The sequence below is a fragment of the Dermacentor albipictus genome, chromosome 4 (assembly GCF_038994185.2).
Source record: "Dermacentor albipictus isolate Rhodes 1998 colony chromosome 4, USDA_Dalb.pri_finalv2, whole genome shotgun sequence".
Classification (NCBI taxonomy): Eukaryota; Metazoa; Arthropoda; class Arachnida; order Ixodida; family Ixodidae; genus Dermacentor; species Dermacentor albipictus.
In genome coordinates this window covers 79342553-79367539 of record NC_091824.1, presented here as the reverse complement: position 1 = coordinate 79367539, position 24987 = coordinate 79342553, and the positions used below count along the sequence as shown (strand labels likewise).

Below are 24987 nucleotides of genomic sequence, written 5' to 3'. Positions count from 1 at the left end.
TCATTTCCTGCACCGATAAGTGACTGCATACGCGCAAGAGACAGTTAAATAGAAGAAAGAAAGGGCACCCTTAAAAATTTTCCTTGTGCAATCAAGTGCTTTGAGATGCTTTGCACGTTAGCTACATTGCATAGCAACAATTATAAAATTCCAGCAGAACCCATCACACGATAAATGTGATTAACATTCAAGTAATGTAGTGACACACCATATTGATGAATACGCTTTATTTACAATATGTACAGTGGTGGAAGCAGGCTAAGGACTTCAATCGCATTAATAGCTGCATGTACCACAGTGCCACCACAGACCACAGCACACGCACCTACGGATGCTACGAAGAAAGGTTCACTAAATGTGGCCTCCCAACCACAGCCAGTTTTGTTCCGCTAGCACTGAAGAATTAGGGTCCAGCATATCTGACTTCGAATGAACTATGGCCCAATTGCAGAAGCGCCTATTTGAGGTGTGAAACTTTTGTTGATTGTCAGCTAGAAGAGTGTGTGTTCTTGCTTTAATCAGTCGGACATGCACCTGCGTGGAGTGTGCTCGCATCACTTGAAGAGCCCCACGAAAGAGGCTAGACACCGACAGATTGAGACGTGGCTGAAGTATCCGAAAACTGCCAATTGCGTCGAAAGAAAAATAATGCACTATGTGTCAGCATAACTTATGCCTTTCCCCTTACAAGCCTTCTATATGAGCCTTTGGTAGTACTCACAAAATATGCCTAAGCGTGGAAGCATAAATAGCCATCATGATGGCTGCCCGGTTGGTGGTGGCTGGTTTCCTCAGTGGCCCGTATGACTAGCTTCAGTCACAGCTTTCCTTGGACTTTGGAACAGTAGGGTTCCACCCTTGCTGGAGCATTTCACCTGAGGTTCATCTCCACCTGCAGCAGAAACAAAAGAAATGGGAACGTGGTTGTTAGAGACACCAGAATATTTAAACTAGATCGACACCAGACACCAGTCACACCAGGTTACTTATACACACCAGAATGTGTGTATAAGCAACAGAATACTGAGTCCATTTCTCACAACTTGTACAAGGAAGATAAGCAAGAAACTACATTAAGGCTGCGTGACTGCCCTAGGCCTCCCAAAGAACTAAGCAGCACATAAGGCAAGTGACTTGCATATGTAATAGAAATACACTCAGTAGAACACCACAAAATATTGAATACATTGAAAAATCAGCATTATACAAAGCTAAGGGCACATATCACACATCAAATATGAAGTGAAGAATATACTGATGTTCATTGTGGAGACACCAACGTATATACAACCTCTTAGCCTCAGCTGCACTTGGTAAAGTTTGATGATTGTAGGTTTTAATCAATGCACACTTGTTTGTGTCCTTTGCTAACTGCTTTGTGCACATTTTCTACTAATATTCTTGCCCAACTTCGGTTTACATTATCTTCAGCTCAACATGTGAGTGCAGCAGCCACATGTTGCTGTCGCACCTAATTTGGGGGAATGATACACTAAAGCCTAGCTCGACATGATGGGCTTGAATTATATCATAAAATGCTATCTGCTAGGCATGCAAGAAAAAAATTATTTCTGCCAACAAGTATTAGCAAACAAAAGCCACTGACTCCAACTTTGGTCATTTTTATTTAGCAATACACTGAACCCCAAAAAACCTATGCCCCAAAACATAAGAAAATTTGTTCAATGAGAAAGCAAGATTACATTGGCAGCACATCAAAGAGCAAGTTTTTGCTTTCAAGAGTCTACCATGGAAATATGCTGGACAATTAATGCACGAAAGATTTACACACTAGCCCACTGTGTTCACCATTCGAATTCTTGATGCACCATTACATCCCATAAAAGATTAATGCTATGCGAGCTCTCTTCTCTGATAATCACTGTACTTTGTGCTGACATAAATGACATAAATGACAAAAATGACATAAATGACAAAATGACATAAATGACAAAATGACATAAATGACGTAGGCCAGGAAAAGGCCTTCCTGTTTTCCTTGGTATCGTACCGCACAAGGAAGACGTTGCATTCCAGCCATATGTTCTATCTTGTAATAGCTCGCACGGAAGTCAAGAACATGTGGGCCGAGCACGCGATAGCAACCGGCTGGGCAAAGGCGGACCTCAACGATTACACGCTGTCAAAACGCTGCGCCTTGCTGTCGCCGAGTGCGGTCTGAAGAGCGCGATGACTCAAGTGAACGCGACAGATTGCGCGGCCTCCTCAGCTTCCCGTCTTGACGCGGCGGCAGCGGAAAGCCGAACCTGATACCGCCATCGCGGGGCGCCGAGCCGTGTGACTAAACCGGCCCCAGATGCTGGGCACATCTCTCGATCGTGAGCAACGCCGTCGGCGCGGCCAGGAAAACACGCCAGACTCGTTCGGGCACCCATCGAGAACGAGGTGCGCGCGGGGCAGCAACCGCGTCGGCACGATATTGAGGCCCTGCGCCTGACGCACGCAGACAAATTGCGCCCGACTATGCGGTACGTTCAAAACATCGCTGCAGTACGGCGTCTGCGGTGCGGGCAGATGCCACCTTATATTAGGGCTAGGGGAATCTTTAACCGCGTGCATCTTTCTTGGGCGATTTGTTTTAAAGCGAAAGTTTTACTGGCCGCGAACCTGCGATTTCGCCGTGGCCGCGCTCCGAGGAGGCACATGACGTCACACCGCGTTCCTCGTCGTTGCGTTCGCCTCCGCTCGCTTCGCCAGCTGCGTCGCATGCCTGATAACATGTCGGAGGATTGAAAAGGAGAGCTCGCGTGCGCCGAAACCACAGTTGAGGCAGCAGTATGGGCGGCGACAATTCTGATAAGCAGGAGGAGGCCTGGAATCGACATCGGAACGAGATGAAGAGGAAACGAATCGCCCAGGAAACAGACGAACAGCGCGCCGAACGACTGGCTAAACGCCGCAACATAGCTAGACAACCAGACTAACCTGGACTTGCAATCAAGATTAACCAAGGCTGACCATGCTTACCATGACCATGACCTTAGCTTTCGCTACGTATATCCTGGCATAGCCGAGCTAAGCCACTGCAATTTTTTTCATTTATGACACAGTTCACGGACTTCATCACTGAAGGAAATCAGCGAGGAGCTCTCGAGAACATCTGAATGCTGTTTATCCTTCCACAGCGCTTCTCGGCCGGTGCTGGCACTGTGATGCTTCCCTTCCACCCCCACCCCCCCCCCTTTTTTTTTTAGACGAGCAACCCATTTCTACAGAGGTTTTACTGCTAACTACCATTCAGTATGTTCACTGCGAATACGAGCGCCGCGGAGTGGTAACGTGACAACTCCATCATTGCGCCACTGACTGACCACTAGTTGCGCACCCCCCTTGCAGTCCACGCGGGCCTAATGGCGTTTTTGACTGGTCGATCTGGAGCGGCCGCCGAAATTCTCGAGCGAGCGTTCGGGTTTCACAAATCCGAATCGGCCAGCGGAACGCAAAAACGCTCCGCGGAGGATCACACAGGAAGTTTGCGTACGCGTGAGACAAACCGGTTCCGGAAACCATGCCCAACTTCCGCTCTGTACGTTTCCACGGCAATTAAAGTTGCCGTCCCCCATGCGTAATTTCACCGCGGCACTCGCAGAGTCCGTTCCATGTCGCGCTACCGATTTCGCTCGAAGACGGAAGTGACGCGATCTGCTTCCGCCCGAATCCGCGCCTCGGCGGCGGAGCAAGTGAGAGCGATCCGGCGCGGAGCGACTTGATCTGAAACGACCAGTGGAACGCGCGAACCCGCTCCAGATTGACCAGTGAAATTCGGATTCGTTGTCGCGGAGCAAGAAATACTGCTCCGAATCGACCAGTGAAAAACGCCATAAGTCACAGCCTCAGTAAAGTCCGTGCATGTCGGTTCCGGTCGCACGAATGCGCTTCGATCGCGGTACTTTATGCCTCAGGGCACAGCTTCGCCATCCCCTGTCTGCAAAGCGTAATGACGCGTGCGAAACCGCCACAACCTGCGCATGACGTCGCGAATGCGTTAGCGGGCATTCGACGCACATGTCTGCAATGTAGGTATGTACATTCACTCGATAACTGTCGTTCACAATTCAAGTCGGGAAAGTTTTGGTAATGTCCCTCACGGCACGGACGCCTAAAAACATACGAATATATTCTGAAGATCCGTACCTCGTACTAGGTGAAATTTAGTACAGCACGGACCTGGTGCTTACGTTGTTCATAACCACGCACGACGCAAATTTCAGGATGGCATTTAAGCACGTGGTTCACAACATGTTTGCTATACAGTTTACTCCACGGTACGTGAGCTATTCTGAACACTCAATTTCGCCATATTGTCAAAGACGCTATCTTGTCAGTTCCGCTATCCGCGCTATCCTCGGGAAATCTGACGTCAATCCGAGCATTTTTCCAGTGTTCTTACTGTTTGCGCCGTCGGCCATTCTTGGTATCACGCTTCGGTCACGCCGACGGATTTTCACGTAATGGGGCATGTAACACTTTCACATTAAAAAAGGACCATTATACAGTTTCACCGTAGAGAACGAAATTCAACGTCACGAGCCACGCAGCGCTGCCTTTGGAGCCGGAATGTACGGCGTTCTAAATCCAAAATCTCATTTAGAACCATACAAGTCGCTCAAGCTAAGTTTTCATTTAGTGTAAATATATTTCTTTAGTACCTGCAATAAGAAGAAAATGTTACAGGCACCAACACAGTATTTCTCTTTTGAGGTGCGCCTTTTAGTGCCAATGCATTAAACATATAACATAAGTTTTTTTTTTTTTTCATTCAATGTCGCACCTTTAAAAGTAATACTTTGGAACTCTGAATTTTTTTCATTCTATACCTTATCTCCGATGTAATCCAGTAGCGGAAAAATAGACGCGTATGTGTCCATTTAGAATGCCTACAATTGCTTAGAATGATTACAAGATTTGACTTCGCAAAACCGACTTATCTTGTATTCATGGCGCAAATCGTTACAATGAGAAAGTAAGTGCGATAATCAGACTGCCGGGATAGCCGAAGCTTGAGATGTAAGTGGTTGAAAAAAACATTACGAATTTTGGGAAAAAAACTTTTTCGTTTTTTTTTCAACTAGGATAAAATTGAAAAAAGAAAGGAAATAGAAACAGAGCTTCCCCGCAGAATTCTGTTGTTGCGATGCGACTCCTTTCAACGTATCTAAAGGTTTGGTCAAAACAAGGAGCTTGGGAGTCTGCGAAGCACCTGGATCCATCCACGTGGTGGCGAGGGCATTACTTCAACTAACCCTCGTGGCCCCATCGCCTGTCGCGTACTGCAGATTCCCCCTTCTTCAGCGGCGGGTGAAAGAAACTGGTCAGAGTTTGGAAATGTGCGCACCAAGCTAGCCAACAGTCTTGGAGGGGATAGCGTGCAAGAACTTGTGTACGTGCACTCGAACCTCAACGTCCGGAAGGCTTCGTGCGCTGTTCGGGGAAGCGTTGACGCGTCAAGCGGAAACGAATCGAATCAACAGGTTGATACAAACGTCGGTCTTGACGCTTCGACGTGAAATCAATGCCTTGACGTGAAATCGTGCCTATATGTTGAACCCGGAAGCTCGATCTGCCGGGACTTTTGCGATGCAATAATGTAACGATTACGTTATTTTCAGTATTAGAAAAATAAATGTGTCGGTTTTTTTTTTTTCATAGCTCTGTGCGCAATCGTCGTTTTTTTCCCATTTCTTTGTATTTTTGTAAACATGAACGAAAACAGTTTTTTCTTCACGCCTCTCAAAATTTTACGAAATTTTACATCTCTAGCCGAAGCAAGCACTGGCGTGGCAGGCAGGCAGAACCAATTTAGTTACGATATGCCCTGCCAGAACGTAGTAGTTGCGTCGGCGATCAAAGGACGTGACGTATCCGCGCTACCAAACAGCGACAGCCGAAAGCATGTCAGCACGCTCCTCGGAGCATATGGTGCCCCAGATTTGTTGAAGCGTCGAGAACCGCGACCGACTGAATGCAACTTGTTGCTGGATCCGCGAGCTGTGTGCGACTCGCAGTTTATGCGCAGCGCGTCGCGATTGAGCGAACCGGCTGGCACACATAAGCCGAGACCGGTGAAGGAATTAATGAACGGAATTAAACGAATGAATGAAGGGTTTCGACTATCGACCCCCGCCGCTTTGGTCCCTACGACGTTTCACATGTGATCGGCAGAAAGGAAGAAAAGAAAGGAGGAAAGGAAGAAAGCGTCGGCGCTGCATTCCAACGACTTGCGACTTAAACTGACGACGACACGCAGAAACACGAAATAAGAAGTCGAGCAATAGATAACCAGTTTATTTATTTATTTATTTATTTATTTATTTATTTATTTATTTATTTATTTATTTATTTATTTACAAATAGTGCTATCCGGAAAAAGAGACACGGCAGGAGTGGGTACGAGAATGACAAAAACAAAACGAAAATCGAAGTTACAGAAATCGGGTATGTGTATAACATACAAGGGATATTTTGTTATAAGAACAATTCAGAGAAGGGTACGAGCACGAACAGTAACTTAAGAAATGGAAAACTAAGATACAACTTGTTGAACAAAGTCTCGCGCGAAATCTTTGGGTGTAATATACCTAAGCGAGCCACACCGGTTCGTATGTCTTCGAATTCTTAAGGTTGTTCCCTGTCAGCAGACCGAGATCACCCTTACTGCCGCCATGTGCCGATCGCTATGCATCATCCGCAGACACGAAAACAGATCGAGGATATAATTACATTTTCAAGCGGGTTTTTATTACGGACAAACGTTGCTATTGTATTTGACATATCATCTTTAGATGCTGATTACGGCAATTCAGTGCACTACTACGTGGATAAAGCAACCGTCTCCAACTTTCTTGTGAGAAATGGAGCTTTAATTATTATTATTATTATTATTATTATTATTATTATTGCAACTGCTTCTGGTGCATGCAGTAGGCAACTAAATGGCCTTCCGCAGGAAGCCGTCACTGGGGCGCGTATATGGACACCACCTATTCGAAACGTACGCTTAGCATGGGTGTGTTTCACCGTCTGTGACGACACAAGTGCCGAGATAAAATTAAGCTGTAAATAAAGCTGTAGGGCAAGAGTATGATCAACGCAGGGCATATCCCGCATGCATCCGGCCTGATACCCAGGAGGGATACCTTACCTAACCTCTTCCCAGTTAACTTAGAAAAAAGAAAACGTTTGATAGTAAAATGAGCATTGTAATGTTCAAGATGCGTACCGATACGTTCGCTTAGGAAAAAAGAAGGAAAACTAGAAAGAAAAGGTGCTACGGTGAAGTGAAGCACTGCAGAACACTGCAGCTATATTGGCAGAGAAAAAGGGTCGAAACAGAATAGTAAGCAAGGTGAAACAGCAAGACGAAACAGACAACTCGCGCGAGAGACGCGCTACATAAGATAATCGCGAAGCAAGAAGGGAGAGAGAGGGAGCTAACCTTATAATGCCACCGGTGCCACGCAAGCGATGCTGCGAGAGAGAGAGAAAGAAGGGGCGGGCAGAAGAGAAGGAGACAGCCATTCGCATGCGAAACGACCACGTGGAATTTCCAAAAGTAAGGAAGAAATAAGACAAAGAAAGATGAAGGCAGCAGACTTATAATTCCTTTGTGAATTTCCAGGAAATTTGCGCGGAGGAAAGAGTGTCCGTGAAGCCGCGCGGCGTGCACACAGCCAACCAGAACCATGAAATGGGCGGTTTTGCACGCGCCCAGGTTAGCGACGCGCCTGAGGCCAGAAGCGGCTCCCGGCTTTGTGTCCTATAAACATACTGCGAAAGAAAAAGAAAAAGAAAGAAAGAAAGGAAGGAAGAAAGAAAGAAAGAAAGAAAGGAAGAAAGCCTGTTTTTAACCTCGCTCAAGGTACGAGAGGCTCATTTCTACATTCTAAAAAAAAAAAAATCCTGCATCAATATTAAAGGGACCCTGAAACGCTTTTGACGATTTTCTACAAATGTACTGAGTCGTTAGAGTAGGTTCTTCTGATCATTAATTGATGCATCTAAGTGCTCTGCGTAAAGCATGCAGTTTATTATAAGGTTTTAAAAATACAAATCGCTGCCGATCGCAGCGCACTGCTCGGCGGAATTTTAAGCCGCCCCTACCCATATGATGCAAATAACCCATATTACGTCACATGGGCGAGCCATCTGATTGGCTGACCAGGGCGCGTGGTCGATAATTTTTCCAACTTTATGGTGAACAAATGATGCTCGTAATAGTTGGAATGTTAGTTACTTTGTTTTTGTAAAAAGGAAATAACTTAAAGAGAATACACAAGAATAGTTTTTTAGTACACTTCAGCACTTCCGGCACACAGCAAGTGTCGTCTGCTTGTGTTACAACGTACTCCATTTTGACGAGAGCTCCGCGGTCAGAGTCGGTCTCAGTCTTTTCGCGAGCACTATGATTCGACTTTGTTGCCTTGTGGACTGCAAACCTAGCGACCTGCAAACCGCGAGTCCAGTATTAGGGCAAACGCAAGCGCAAGGGGACAGGGTCTGGCCGCTTGACTGTGCCGGGATGAGCCACGAGATGAGCAGAAGGGCAAATGTGAACGGTCTGCATGGTGCAGCCACCTGGTGGCACAGAGCTCAACCATACACAGTAGCAGCAACGAAGTGTATTCTTTGCTGCTGGTGTGTATTTTTCGCAGGAGTGTAATCATCAACACGTTGATTTATAAATGTTTAAAATGCTTTACACTTGGTTAGAGCAATATTAGCGCTTTGTTTGACTGGTTAAGCGCTGCGCCAGCAAGTGTCTGGACCGTGCAGACCGATCAGGCTGCTCACGTACGTCTACGCTAAAGTTCCTTCATCAGCTTGAGTTTATGCCTCCAGTCATTTGCCGAAATGACCAGCTTGCCTGTTTTTAGCGGAGTACCGGACACGTTCGGCGCTACGACAGAATGCTCGCAACGCACGCTGCTTCGATAGCTCTCGGTCGACGGCCAAGCGGCTAGCGGAGAGGTCTCGCGCGGGAGGGGGCGTGCTCCTAAACAACCGGAAGTGAGCGATGTGACGTCGCATCGTGACGCTGAACCAGTGCAGGCGGAGCTTAGCGCCGCTCGCTCGGCGAGCGAGTTGAGGAGGAAAAGCATAGCTAGGGAGGAGGGTAACTTCTAATCGCTTGCTGCTCCATTAATACGTAACGCTTCACTTAAATTGTGGTGCGAATGTTCTACTTAAGCTGTACCCTACGCGCCTACAAAATTTGTCCGAACCGTTTCAGGGGCCCTTTAAGGGGGCCCTGAACCACCCCTCGGGCTTGGTGAAAAAATACAGACGGCAGATAGCTTATGCAGCTACGTACGAACATATCAGCCACATGTTTTACTCGTGCGCAGCGCGTGCAACTCGCAAGCCCTGTGCGCGTAGTCATCTTTCTCTTAGACGCCCTCTCTTCAACGGAATCCTGCTCCTCACTCTTTTCTGGGATGCTTTATTTCGTAATATAGCAGATTCCCCATATGCGGCTGCTATCGGCTGATAGATGAAATCAATCAAGAATGGTGTTCGGATCAGTGCACTTCTCCCTACTGTTACTGTGTATCTTTATTAACGCAGTTTAATAAATACGCTGAAGTAAGCGAAAATATGCTTTTCAATTTCGATGATAATTACGCACTTCCGGAAGAAGCGGACTGTGGTCTGCTCACGCACGGCCTCGGTCACCCGCGTACGTAGGAATTAAGCTGTGGCCACCCTGCTTATCGGTGTCGTAGCCGAAGGGTGTCGCCAATTTCGACTAGTTTTGAACCCGCGACTATAGCCTCGAACCACGCGAAGCTTTAGGTCAGACCACATCCACGCGTGCCAGCGCCTGCCCACTCCCTGGAAGCTCCCTTGGCATACTTCGTTTCGTGATGAGCTAATGATGGCGCTTCGAAATGCGCAGGTTGGACGTGGCTACTAATGCTATATACGTCGGTCAAGCTGGTGCAGGACAATGCCGGTCTGCACCACGTCGCACGGTCGGACAGGAGCGTGCGAGCGGCGTGCCCGCGCTCTAGCCCTGTCGTGCACGAAGCAAACGCTGCAGCAGCATGTAGCAGCGGTCTGCTACGTAGCGTAGACAATGCGGCCGCCGCGGTATGCCACTGGCCATAACTGCTGAATCGCTGTGTAGCTGAACTATGCGACCCCCCTCCCCCCCCCTTTTTTTTTCATTGATATCTAGCTTGCCCTGGCCAGACGTTACCAAGTTCTGCGATATCACAGGAATTGGCGCGATATTTTCACGGTGGTGTCGCGCCAATCGTTTTTATCTTTTATGTAGCCTTCTGGCTACACAGGCTTGCGGTAAGAGTAGTTAATATAGCCATTCTGAAGCGTTAGCTACGAATTCAACGTAAACATTTTTTTATATAATGTCTTTTTTCCACTTTTTCATACACGTGCACTAAATTGCTACGACCTTGCCAGGTAAAAGAAGCCCCAACTCGTTAAAGCAATTACGAGTCGAGGCTAAAGAAAGATTGCGCTCGAATTAGGCTAATTGTTGCCAATTGTGCTGCGAAGATATTAGCAAACTAGAGGGCGCCAGCTGGTTCCGCACGGCAGAATCGCGTGTCTTTGGGCAGGAGTTGCCGTTAGGCGTAGAGCCACATCAGTCTTGAGGCCAGCGAACAAAAGTTGGCCGAGGTCGGACTTAAAAAAAAGTGTGGCTCCATTTGCTTAGAAATTCATCAATAACTTTAAATAGCCAATAAACGAGATACCGAAGTCGAAAGGGATAGGAAGGAAGGAAATCAACTTTATTCAGGTCCTGCAGGCCACGAGAGCTTTGGGCTCTCATGGAGTGGGCGTCTCCCACGACGGAACCGGGAGGTTGAGTTTCCTGGCGGCGTCGTGGACCTGCTGGACGGCCCAGAGTTGGAGAGCGAGTTCTTCACTCCGGATTGCCTCTTCAAACTTGCGCTTGTCCTGGTCGTAGTTTACGTGAGCTTGCGAGCACGGCCAGAGTAAATGATGTACGTTAAGGGATGTATTGCAATTGGTGCAATGAGACTTGTCGTAGAGCTCAGGCATGTAATGGTGTAATCTGTTTTGAGTGGGGTATGTGTCTGTCTGTAGCATTCTGAGTGTAACCCCTTGAGCTCGAGTGAGCGTGCGGTGTGGCGTGCTATACTGTCTGCGTTGTAGGTAGTAGTGTTTAGTGATTTCATTGTATGTAGTGGGCGCGTCCTTATTCTCCGAGTGGTTGGGTGAAGTCGCGCGGTCTGTAAGCGCGCGCGCAGCCTCGTGTGCCGCCTCGTTAAGGTTGGGGACGTCGCCGATCTTTGGTCCTAAGTGTGCCGGGAACCAGTATATGAAGTGGTTCTTAATCTCTTTCTTTGAAACAATCCTGAGAGCCTGTGCGCAGACCGTGCCCTTTTGGAATGCTCTGATAGCGGCTATTGAGTCGCTGTAGATATGAGAAAGATTGTCGTCGGTGAGCGCAACAGCGATCGCAACCTGTTCGGCCTGCTCAGGCTTCCTTGCAATTACCGTGGCTGCATATCTTGTGGATCCACGGCCGTCCACAACCGCCACTGCGAAAGCTTTGTTTCCCGTGTATGCCGCCGCGTCCACAAAAGCTGAGCGTTCACGGTTCGCCAAGGCTTGGTTAAGAAGGAATTGTCCTCTCGCTTGTCGTCTGCCCCTGTTGTTTTCGGGGTGTACGTTTCTGGGTATAGGGCGGACCATGATCTTGGCGCGGATGTCCCGTGGGAGGGCCGCAAAGTCTTTTTCTATGTCTCCTTGCGCAAAGCCTAGCTTCTCTAGGATCGTGCGCCCCGGAGGCGTCGTCGAAAGCCTAGCAAGCTGGGCGCGCTGCTGGGCTTCGGCAATTTCTTCCAGGGTGTTGTGCATGCCCAGGTGCCCCAGCTTCTCGTTGCTGGTGCTGGTTGGAATGCCGAGGGCTTGCTTGGTGACCTTTCTGATTTGGGCATTCAGTCTATCTCTTTCAGATCGTGTCCAATTGAGCAGCTGCTGCGCGTGTGACGTCACGATGAGTCGATGACGTCGGATCCTACACTACCATAATGGAAACACGCAGAACGCGTGCTAAACACGCGCTATACGTGGCGCTAATGCCAAAGAAGCAAGGCTGGTGATGTCTCCTGTCGACAAAGGGAGCTTTTACGGGTCTTCCGAACTAGACAGCGGCGACTTCAGCGACGATTTATCGACAGATGGCGGTGTAGTCTCTGATGTCACGAACACAGGGTGGCCAGTAAAAAGTCACGCGTCGGGAACACGTTACCAATCTTTAAAATTACTTTTCAGGAAAACTAAATTAATTGCAGCCACATCGTTCGGCACAGATAACCAGAGCGCAAAAGAGAACGTATATTCAAAATTTCGTTTAGATCAGCGCACATCGAACATCGACGGAGTTGCCCTGTAAGGGCTGCGCTCTAAACGTCCGTCATCGCCTCTTCGCTGCCTGCACACAGGACGCCCCCTCGCGTCTACATCCTGGTTCCTTCTTGTCTCGAGACTATCAAGCGCTTTCCATCTAATGGCCTCCCGCAGCGAGCAAGCGTAGGCTCCCAAACACACAAGCAGCGCTCGCCGGAAAACTTCCGGACTTGCGACACGCCGCTGCAGCCGAGCAAAGCGACAACGCGTGACCGCAGTCATGTGAGAGGCAAATACTGGCAACGGGCCCCGTCACGAGACGCGACCCCTGAACGTCACGTGACACGCCACAACGTGAAACGACTCGGTCGGCCACCCGCCCTGCGTGCCTTCTCCACGTCTTCCCACGCGAGGATGCCGTCTCAGAACAAGCAGAGCTTCGGTACGCTTGAAAACAACGAAGACTACTACACAGCCTAAACGCTGTATAAGTCCGATCTTGAGTCCCGGTCCACTTGTGCGGTAATTAACGCAAAGTGTGGCCTGCTGTAGAATGAGACTATCAATCTTAAACCGACCGAACATAGAGACACTAGGCGTCATGACGCTGATAACGACGATTAGGGCGCGATGGCTACAGCGGTACGACAATGCGCGCACGTATACGCCATCGCGGACACCGGATCAAAACAGGGGTAAGGCAAATATCTCCTTTATAGCGAGTTCTGCGCCGAGTAAGCTGTGACAGATGTCAAGATATCTACATGAGCTGCTGTACGGTGAAGCATTGTAAGAAAGAACAAAAAATGAAGTATCCGCAATCGAAGCATTCGTTTTGTACACTTTGTAGCTCAATTAAATCTAATTAAACACCCGCGCCTACGAGCTAAAATCATCGCGGGCGCATACCGGCTTGTTGTAACGTGTGCCAAGGTTTTTGCCCAGATGTGCAAACCGCGTGCGAACAAGCTGCGTTCCAAGAAAAAAAGCGTGAACAAACTGCGCGTTCCACGGTGGTAAAACGGCGAAGTGCGAAACTGCGGGCGAGTGGTGCCTATCTGGGAGTAGAAATTATAGCACCGCGAACTTGCGAAACGCCGTAGTGAGCCCGTCTAATCCAATTTGCTCCCGAAGCTGCCAGTCGAGCAAACATAGGTCCGCGTATAGACGAAGCAACCGAGGATCGCGCCGAGAACGCAGAAGTTACGACGAATGAGCCAGAGAGGCACGATCACAAACAAAAGGGCTCCAAACTCTCGGCGTCTGGCCGATAGAAATTTGCGCAAGCTGGAAAGATGTGACTATATATATATATATATATATATATATATATATATATATATATAGAGAGAGAGAGAGAGAGAGAGAGAGAGAGAGAGACGCGGTCGACGGGAGAATATGGGATAGTGTGGTGAGAACATGGCTTCGAGCGACCGCACCGGATAGGCGTACGTCCCGGATTATATCCCCGAACCAGGACGAATTTTCTTTCGCACGCGAAGCTTTCTTTCCGTGAAACCCGTAAGAATTTTCTTTGTAGCTTCGTGCCAATAAAAGCTTCACTTTGTAGCTTCGGCCGCTAAAGGAACGATGCTAATAAACAACGGCAGCAGGTCAGAGGACAACGACCACGGTGCGACGACGATGACGGCGGGTGGGGACATATGACGGCGACACTTTGGCTCAGATGCCGCGGATCCGAGATATAATCATCGGTGAAAATGCTCTTCTCTGATTAATTCTACCTAAGAAGCAGATGATGGTGATAAGCATCAATGTGATACGTACATGCGACAGACGGCCACGAAATTTAGCTGAGCAGACAACAGCTGCGCGTGAATGTGCATGCATGAATAGATACGCATGCAAATGAGTGTGCAGTACAAGTAAAGACCCTCACCGGTCACTGCGCAAGCGAGTTCGAAACGTTTGCGAACGCAGCGTTGCTGTCCCCAGCTTTAGACCATACAGCTAGGTAATGGCTACTCCCTTGGGACGCGGTGTTCACTACCAAAGAAAGCGCAACTTCAGGATTAGCCGAACAAACAATTACAAAGGTTACATGAGTAATACAAAGACAGACGCCACTGCACAGCAAGCATTTGGACACGTGCTCCGACCAAACTGTCGGTGTTCCCCGACCAAAAAAAAAAAGTGTAGGTGACGGCTGCGGAGTCATAATTTTTCTGGCTCCACATTCTGGGCGCTCGGGTCCCGAATGCTCCACTTCGCTGTCACGGAGCTGAACGTACGCATGAAGAACGGTTTCTCAGCGTCTCGGCGGCCATCTACTCGACATTAGTGGCGGCGCGAGAAAACACAGCAAGACGTGCAGGGGTCGCAAAACGCAACAACGGCGACTACACAGAGCATCGCGGTTACTATAAAAAGGGCGAACCGTAAGTAACTATACTCGGCAGCGGCAACCGCGACTTTCGTTGTGTTTGGGGAGCGGCGCCTTTTCTCGAGAGAAGATTGAATGCGGCGGTCCCCCGCAGCTTTCTCGAGTCAATTAACGCACGCAGCAACAACGGTGCACCCGAGAATTCAGAGCCGCACCTGGCGAACGAAAGGGAACGCAACCTCTGGAATCCAGGCAGCCGCCTTGTATAAACTGCGCGAACGGCGAAGAAGAAGGCGAGGCACACATATGCGCCGCTGCCGCCGTCGCACAGTCCCGAAAACACTACGAGTGACTCCGGGCCAGGCACGCGTCCCAGACGAGACAGAAAGTGGAGCGCTGGAGCACGCAAAAAAAAAGAAAAAAAAAGAACATAATGCGCACAGAACGTCGCACACTATAGAAACCAAGTGCGCGGGAGCGGCGGCCGCGCGCTCCCGCATTTCTAAAACGGGGCGACCGCCGAGCGCGCCTGCTTTGTTGCGCGCTGGCGGCGACGGTGCTCTGCAAATTTCATTTCGAGAGAGCAACTCAAAACCCCCGAGGGATTAGAGACGCCCGCCACGCCGCACTGCGCAAGCGAGCAACGGCAGAGAGGGGGGACGCGGTGCGTTCGTCTGCGCGCACGTACACACGGCACTCTCTCTCTCTCTCTCTCTCTCTCTCTCTCTCTCTCTCTCTCTCACTCTCTCTCTCTCTCTCTCTCTCTCTCTCACACACACACACACACACACACACACACACACACACACACACACACACACACACACACACACACACACACCATACAGAGAGAGAGGAGAGAGAGAGAAAGAGAGAGAGAAAGTGAAACCCCAGAGACCGTTATTTGGGGTCGTGGCGAAATCTCTTCGGGGTCCGCAGCGCGCGCCGGTGAGCGCCAATATGTTACAATGTCAACAATGAGCTCCACACTATGCGTCGTGATCGCGGGATCGAATCCCGGCCACGGCGGCCGCATTTCGATGGGGGCGAAATGCGAAAACACCCGTGGTACTTAGATTTAGGTGCACGTTAAAGAACCCCAGGTGGTCGAAATTTCCGGAGCCCTCCACTACGACGTGCCTCATAATCAGAAAGTGGTTTTGGCACGTAAAACCCCATAATTTAATTTTAACAATATGCGTCGCTCCGAATGAGCAGTAGGAAGCAGAGCCGATCCGGCAACGAAAGCCAGACGCGGGTACGCGTATTGCCATATGCACGCGCCACCACAAGGAAGCGGACTCGAGGAAGCCGGATGGCCGGTTCGTGCTGCCATGTGCGTTCCGTTTTTTTCTTTCAAACATTTGGGGCGTGGAGGCGCAATGCGGGAACTCGCGCAGATTTGCAACAGCGCCTTCCGTCACTGTGACGACGAAACGTGCTTTCGGCTCACGCATCTCCCCGTTTCGATCGGGACGAGAAAAAGTAGTCGCGTGCGCTAGCCGTTCGTCGATTATTGGAACCACAGTAATTTCCAGCGTGATCGAAGAAGGCGACGCATAGCGCTAATAATGCTTTTTCAACATAAGCGCCACGCGCCTTATTCTGTTAACTCGGAGGTGTAGACCAAAACCGGGTAGGTGCTGATATTAGGATAAGTGAAGCTAAGTGACATCAAGTTAGCAGATTTTAGCGGTAGGTCACGTTAATAACGGATGACATGGGAAGAAAAAAAAAATTTGGAGGACGCTTTGAACACGATAGCATCGAAAGATCCCTCAGTGCTTCTCACGCTTTCCGGCAACTGCAGCTTATGTAATCTAAAGTCCCTAGATTTTCTGCTTTAAAAAGCAAAGAATATCTAGGTACTTTAATGTAACCGTAATGTTTACTGAGAAACGGCGGCGGCGAACGCTACGCACGAAGGCGAGCTTTCTGGTAGAAACGCGGCCTCTTGACTGGGCCGATCCCGGAGATCGCGCACAGCCACGTCAAAATATTTACATCATTTTCAAGTGTCTGTTATTGTTTGGTTTTGCACGTAATATTTCAGCCTGAGAAGATTTCACATAAAAAGCATACGCTGTCGGTGTTTTGTTTAATCGTATTTGTTCGTCGGCTGTCATTCTCAAAGTTTCGAGGAATAAGATTGTCAAGAATGTAAGACAAGGCATGAGCAACTTTTGTGATGGAATGGTGTGGCGATATAACCAGCACATACCGCAAGTCATACAGCAAGGCGTGGCATATACGCATACCTAAATGTATACGGCAATTTTCGCTCACGGGACGCACGTACGGCGCCGGACGCCGATACCAGATTTTCTGCAACACGGGGCCCTTAACGCTATCGTGATAAAACGCAGTCGAGGACGAGACAGATCAAGAAATAAGATAATTAGAAGGTATAACGATGAGCCGGTAGACGCAGGGCAGAAGTATGCACAAATCTCTCCGGGGCAAGTCTGCGTCGAAATGTGAGCTTAATTAAACAGGTGAATGCGTCGATACCGAATCCATCCTCTCACTGAGAAGGCTTCGAATTGAAGCGAGTGCCGACTGGTATTTTGATTACATCATGTGCCAGACTCGGCGAATCCAATTAACTTTTTTCTAGCTGTCCGCGTGCTATTTCGCGAAGATTAAAAACGCGATTTATTGAATTTTAACGAATAAATGCTTATCCATGTCTGCTAGAGATTTATAACCGTTGACACGCACGTGTCCACTTCGTGAAAGATACAGAAGTGCCTAAATATGGTTTTCAGCACACCTATGATTACGCCTGAAATAAAAAAGAATAAAGCAGAAAATTAAAGGCTTCACTCAGCACTCCCCGTACATAAAGAATATATAGAGAGAGAGGCGCACGAAGCTGGCCAATCAGAAAACCCCGGCGTCCTCGAAGGTGACAGCATAATCCCTAGCCAGACGCGCCGGACCGCTGGATTCATTTGCAGGGCCGTCGGAAGTAAATAATGGTGCTCGGAGGCGGGAAACGCTTTCGAGGGTCGCCGAGGAGCTGTGCACAGAGCGCGAAGGTTTTCAAAACGCCGCTTCCTTCGCGAGCGCTCTCTCAGGCGGTGTGTGAAAGAAGCCTCGAGGATGGCTGACGGCTAATGCACTCCTCGTATTATACGTAGATAGCCACTCAGATAGGCGGCGCTTTAAGTTGCGGCTCGTGATGAGTCAATTCACAGGTGCTTCGTCGCTGAAACGCGCTAATGCCAGCGCTGCCTTGCTGCAGAGCCATACACGTCGGCGATGTCTTTAATTACACAGAGTAGTATGTGACTTCTGTGCGTATACAAGGAATCGAAACCTGAGAGAGCGCGGTATCTTGCGACTCGCGGAGAGCCAAGCTTCTCAGTGTCTGCCCTGTAGCTATAGCTGCCGCAAGGGACGATGCGAGTTGAGCCCGGAATATTCGCACGTGGCTGGGGCAATTTGAAGGAAATCGGTGCACAGCAACTATACAGCACACGGGCTGACCCAGAGGGGGCGCGGGAGCCGCCACCGCCAAATCGACGGATGTACTATTTCTGGTATCACGTCCCGGGTGGAAGAATGCACGCGCATTGCCGGTCCCGTTGTGTACCAGTAAAGCTTCAATTGGGGTGAGTTGGTTCATACATATATTTATATATATAGCCAAAAGGCGCAGGGCAACTGTGAGGGACACAAAGAAGCACAAAACCACATCACAAGCGCCGTGATGTGGTTCTTGTGTTTCTTTGCGTCCGTGTCAGTCGCGCTTCGCCTTTTGAATAATTAACCGTAATGTATGCTTGCAGCACGTGCGTGCGACAGTTGCGTCGACGACGCGCCCGACAGTCGCGCTGACAAAGGCAGCAATCGCGCCACCAGAATGTTACGACAGAGGCTCGTTATTAGGTAAATCGCGGCTTAAAACGAGTACGCACGCACTTCTCTCTCTCTCCCACAAACACGTGCACACAGATTTTGTGAAGGTCGCTCGCCACGTGAGATGTACGGCGAGAAGAAACTACGAAACACTTGCTGGGAAGTTTGAAGCTTATTGTTTTCTTCCACAACAATACACGGAATGGGACCTGAGAACGAAAAGGCGGGAAAGGGGGCTTGGGAAGTGTGTTCCGAGGCCCCGGAAAAATGTTATTCCCACCGGTAGGCGCACGCGTGGGCCGTACAGAATATCCCGTTTGCGAATTCAGAAGCAATCAAACTACCATTGTGACACATTGAGCCTGCGACAACCTATAGAAAGCGGCCTCCAAGCACTGGTCATGTTTCGCTTACGCTGATCGAGGCCACACTACGTCACGACGCGACGCGACGAATGTTGACGCCGACCAAATTGACGGCTGAATACATTTGGCACACATTGCACAAGCAAAGCGAGCACGACTCGTCTCTGAGAGAAAGTTTAGTGGTAATGTCTGGATATACATTCCTGGCATGCCACTCCAAGTGCGATGAGGCATGAGAGAGAGCAAGTGAGACAAAAACAAAACACACCCGTGATAACACATGAACGGGCGCAAAATTCCCTACCACAAAAGCTATTTATTTACTCATTGAGAACTGTATCCCGCAGGAATGCAATCGGCTATACGCATGAATCGAAGCAAGAATGCTATATTGCTACGGATTAGGCGAAAAACAGCAAGACAGACGTGTACACAAGAAACAAGGAGTGCACGCACCGGACGATTTCTTCTTGCGTAAGCCGTTTCTTTCGCTGGTTGTCGTGCTACTTGATCACGTAAGAAATCGCTCACCACTTAGCTTGTTGCTCCACAATAACACGCCCGTTTCTGTAACATCCTTTCCACCCTCCACACAACACAAGCGGATGCAACACTGTCCCCTTCTGACCAATGATCATTGTCCGCTAAACCGAACCCTATATGCCCGAGCAAAAATAGCTCGGCACCAACGGCAGACCCAATACCGCGTCACCAGAACGTGTTGTTACAACGCCCGTATACACCTTGCTCGCAGTCGAAGGTCATTAAAGCGACTCGCAGCGCGCTGCTAATTAAGCTCCCTCCTCCAATTGCGATGGCGAATTTAATTGCAGCAAGGTGGTTTTTCCGACAGCAGCGCTCGCGAACCTCGATCGGCCGTCAAGCTGCTGCGCGCCATGTGTCTTGCGTCTCCCACCAGGGCTAACCCTTCGACAAACGAATATAACCTTCCCTCGTAACTCGCTCAACTAGAACGGCATCTCATCCCGTCGCGTGTGACAAGGGCGCGTGTTCCCGGAGGTGGCGCCGCGGGAGCAGTCAGTCAACCGCTCGCCATGGCGCCCGCGTGTAACACACGGCTGGATGCGCCCGTGCTCGGGGGCAAGGCTTCCTTCCAGCGTATACCACACACAGGGTCGACCGCCATTGGTTCCGCTCGATCGGGCCGCCCGGCCAAAGTCGTGTGCAGCGGGCGAGCGTGCTTGCACGCGGCGCAGGAAAAGCCCGGACTCGTGCATGTAGTACGTATACACACACACGAGCTCGGCGACGCGCCGGGGGAAGTCCCTCACCGCGCCGCAGCAGTCGGCTTGCGCTCCGCTGCCCGCACCGCCAACTGGGACGTCCGCAAGCAGGCAACCCCGCAGCGACGGCAGCGTATCGAGGTCATCATCGCCAACAAGGGCGGACGGACGGGATGCCCTTGTTCTCCCGGCTACCGTGGCCCGACACTGAGCGACGACTCTCCTTTACGTGTGGGCCGACTAATGGGGTGTTTACTACCGGCCATTCAAACAACGCAGGCACGCGTGGCAGTGATGCCCGTAACACTTACGCAGGACGGCGTCGCGTGCGCTTGAGAGACCGCCAGATCCGCTGGGCGCGAGATGCGAGCTCCGCGAGGATTACTCGGGCTATAATGCGGCGCCGCCATAAAATGGGGTTCCCGTTAGCCGGAAATTCCGGAGTGCCTTGTGTTTCTTGCAAATCTCGTGCTTAATCAGGAAATGCGGCGCGATACACTTGCATTTCGCATACGCCTCTCTTTGCGCGACCGTGAACTGATAATAGCGTCTGGTGTACACCGCACGCTGAACACAAGTGAGGTCAGTGTTATCGGTGCGTGAGATTTAAGTACAGATTACACGAAGAGACGCAAATCTCGGCCCACTCTACGCGCGTGCCAACCGTTCCAGATTATGCATCGCTGTCGCGTATTCAAATGCCCCGGTTCCTTACTTCCGTCCTCCATTCGTCCCCGGTTTAAGGACCAGTGAGACTAAACGAAAATTCAATTAAGCTCTGGAGTTTCACGTGGAGGTTCAAAGCCGGGAACTTTCCCGCCGGCGATTCTCACGGTGCGGGTGCTCTATACATCAGTTTTGAGCCTGTGCCTTGCGACCTGCCCACGCAAGCTTTCAGAGTAATTTGTGCCTTCTACTTTTATCAGCGATAGCCCTACGGAGGTTTCTCCGAAAAGCTTATCGGGATACAAGAAGACGTGCCGAACACGCTATGACAGAAGTCAAAGTCGATCTTGGTGTAATGCGTACGTAGGGACTTTCAAAACAACAATGGCATAATAAATTCATAAAAATACGACAAATTTCACGACTGCATTCTAAAATAATGTGTCGCATACTGCAGTGCCGCAAGCGGTAAATAAGTGAGGACAAGTACCACTTTGAAAAAAAGGAAAAGGAGACGCGCGCACATTTCTACAGTGCAACTCACATTTCTTTTTACTGTCGCCATTTCATATCTCATTCTCACCTCCGCCCTTATGCAATCATTGTAAGAACTGACGTTTACCGCCAATGAGCATGTGTTGCGAAATAAAAGATATGGTCTTAAATCATGGAATCGATCTCACATAGGCTATACGGCTAAAGGATCGTATCCGTCACGTCCCGTTGTAGCACAGTGGAATTTTTTTTTTTACCGGCTCGAGTCGTTTTCCAGCTTATACCAGCGCTTTTCTGGCCTTCCTGCTTCACTGTGTTTCGAGCACTGCAGCTGTCTTTAGCACATTCGTGGGACAAACGACTTGCAATCTTGCTGCTCGCGATGTAACAGCTACGTCTGCCTCCCGAGACACGCGGAAAAACGAGATTAGGCACGTTGTTACAACTTTTTTAAGAAGGTTTAAAGGGCCACTAAAGAGCAAGCTTAGCTGTATATACTAGTAAGTCATCCTCGCACGATACCAAGAAAACGAACTGTTACGTCGAAAAGAGGCCTGATAAGCCAGAAAAGAAACACGCACAAACGCAAGACAGGTAGCGATGCCGCCTGCAGCTGCTGTTCGCCATTACGTCACAGTCTTTCAAGGAGTCTGTGCGGGTCCCAATATAGAAAAGACCGTATTAATAACGCCAAATACTGAACGTGGCAAGTTTCGAGGATTATTTTTACTGCGCTACAACGACTCAAGCACGAGAAGAAAACACACTGGCACACGCGTGGTGTCACATCCGATACGCATCGGCACTGCGAATCTCGGAGAGAAATGAAAAAAAAAAAAAAAGACTGGTAGCTTTTCCCTCCCTTTCTCGATGTAATGAACTCCTCGGGCCGAAATGAGCGAAATTACACTTTTTTGAAATGATGCGTCACCAATAGTAACCGACGTAGCGCCTTTATGTGTGTCCTTTAGGTGTTAAATTTAGCGACCCTTTAAGCGCCGTGCAGAAGAGAAAAGCTTTTGACGTTATTCGCTTCGGAGGCCGAGACGAAGGTTTCTGCGTGCCTGTGTGCACCGGAGTCCGCGTTTACAGTGCGAGAGGGTTGCAAAAGCGATGGCTGTCGACCTGGATGCACAGGTAAAACCCAGTTCTCTTTTCCCTTTCCGTCTTTTCTATGCCTCTCCTTCGCTGCGACTTCTGCGGGTCGAGATACAGGTGTGCTCCGCACAAGGCAGTTAGGAGGCGGTCTCGTTCAACCAACCAATTTATCACGCGGCACAGACGTCTTGTCCTCGGGCGTACACCCAAGCTAACGACAACCCGCCCCGTTCGAGGAGTCATCTTTCAGTCGAAGACGGAGCACCTCTTGTTTACTGAAAGCTCGCTCGGAGGTGGCAGTGCATCATCTCAGAAAGGACGTAGTACGTACGTGTGTTCATGCGAGTCTGTCGGTTAAAAGTTAGACAAGACACAGGTACTAACGCACTGGCGGATCCGTAAACAACAGAAGATTTAGCTCCCCAAATGCTAATGGAAAACGTGTATACAATGTACAAATTGTGCATGTGATGCAATTCGTTACCTGCATTTGTGTCTGCGTCGGATATTCGTCACATTTTGTGGCTGTGCCCATAGTGCTCGGATATTAGGCATAGCATGCTCAGTGGGACTGACGTAACGCTGAATGTTCCAGAGGACTTCATTCGTTAGATAACGTACAACCAATGCGCTGACTCACTGCTCCAGTACTGGCATAACACAGGGCTGCATTCGTTTATTTGATGCTGTTTTATTCATTTCATTTACTACATATGCCTTGCGACATGTGTCCTTTCTCCCTCCCTCCCTTGCGAAACACGGATAGAAAAGTGCTGACTTTAGACTCGCATAACTCGCATATCAACTTGATTTCGAGAGGTGCACCAGTAATCACTAATGGAATCAAACCGCGACACCTATAAAAAGCGACATTAAAGTGCGAAATGACATTTCCCGAAGGTAAGTTTCCGAGATGAAGCACCGACTAATTGCACACCCGATTAAAAAAAAAAAAGCATGGACCATGTCGAATTCCAGTCAAATAGGGCGCACACACAAAACTCACGACGGAAACGCCGCGACGTCCGCGAATATAGTTTGATAAAGTTGGGCACTGCGCCATTTTTGCTCGCTTCAGCCGAGGTTTACCACCACAGCACAGTTCCAAAATTACGAATGTTCACGCGCGAAAATATAATCCGATTACGAGGCGTGCCGATTCATTTTGACCACTTGGGGTTATCTAGCGTGCACCTACGTAAATCTAAGTGCACGCGCTTTTTTTTTTTTTGCATTCCGCTGCCTTCGGAATGCGGCGGCCGGCGCAACTGGGATCGTGCCCGCGACCTTGGGCTCAGCAGGGCCACGACATAACCACTGCTCTACCGCGGCGGGTTCGAGCAGTTCCTGCACGTATATAATGAAGCGCGTAGGTGTGTCACCGCATTTTCTTATAGGTAACAGAGGTGATCGGTAACGTAGGTAACCGGTAATGTAGGTAACAGCAGAAGTGAGCCCGCAGTGCGCCGCTTTTCTGCGTATTTTTCAATGTTTATGAGGCACGTATGGTCGACGACTTTCCACTGACACATTATTAAATAAATAAATAAATAAATAAATAAATAAATAAATAAATGGACAGAGAGGCCGATAGATGGATAGATACCAGAAACGGCGTTGAATGAAGCATAACAGAGTTATCATCATCACGTCGTCATGGTAACCGTAGGCGTCGAAATGAAATAAAATACGAACTGCAGTCGAAACGAGAGCCGTGCGCAGCAGCCGCTCTGCCATCCCTCCACTGGTAACGGAGCTAACGGTGTTCGAGGCTAGACCAATTTTGCTATCGCTGTTGTGCGTCGCTGTCCTTCGTCGGATAGCTTCGCGACGCTTCTTACAAAGAAAACGATTAAGCCAAACAAGAGGCTGCAACCGGCACAACCCCGCGAACAACGGCGAACTGGGAGCGCGAGGCAGCCACTGTCAAAACTTGAGCTAAATTAAATTCTGGGGTTTTACTTGCGAGAACCTGATCGCGAGGCACGCCGTAGTGGAGGCGCTCCGGAATAATTTCGACTAACCGGGGTTCTTTTAACCTGTATCCAATGCAGGGTAGACAGGCGGTTGTTTATAGTTCTTTTGTTTGTTTTTTTTTATTTCGCCCCCATCGAAATGCGGCCGCGGCGGACGGGATATGATCCGGCGACTCCGTGCTCACTTATCAGCGCAACGCCAAAGCTATTAAGCAACCGCGGCGAGCAGGCACCCGCTGTGGTGCGTGACGCAGCACACGCACATGCGAGAAATGGCACAACCGAGCACGGAGAACCAATTTAAACGAAGTCATAAGCACATGAGGTGATCCGCCGAAAAAGGGGGAAATGGGGGAAAGCCGCTGCAGAAAACGCAGCAGCGTAATGGAGCCCAGCGTCTGCAGTTATCCTTGAACCTCCATCCAGGATAGCGGTAGCGTACTACACTTTGATCTTAGCCAAAAGGCCGAGAAGCGAAGCGGTAGCGTACTGCGCGTACGTGCTCTATGAAGATAGGCGAAGTCCATCCGTGCAAGAAAGGCGCTCTGGAGCAATAGGCTCGTTTTCTTGGT

General features: G+C 49.4%; 1 protein-coding gene across 5 annotated transcripts in view; it reads right to left on the bottom strand.

Moving 5' to 3' along the window:
• Positions 1 to 24987, bottom strand: part of drpr (multiple EGF like domains draper) — a 169738-nt gene that overhangs the window by 39561 nt on the left and 105190 nt on the right. For 4 of the 5 annotated variants that reach the window (XM_065449797.2, XM_065449799.2, XM_065449798.2 and 1 more), the window contains exon 2: positions 722 to 892. In XM_065449797.2, the coding sequence (XP_065305869.1) occupies positions 722 to 759 (38 nt within the window). In that variant the 5' untranslated portion in view covers positions 760 to 892. Of the gene's footprint in view, positions 1 to 721; positions 893 to 20491; positions 20619 to 24987 lie in introns of those variants that run through there. The other variant, XM_065449795.2, reaches the window with a different exon arrangement.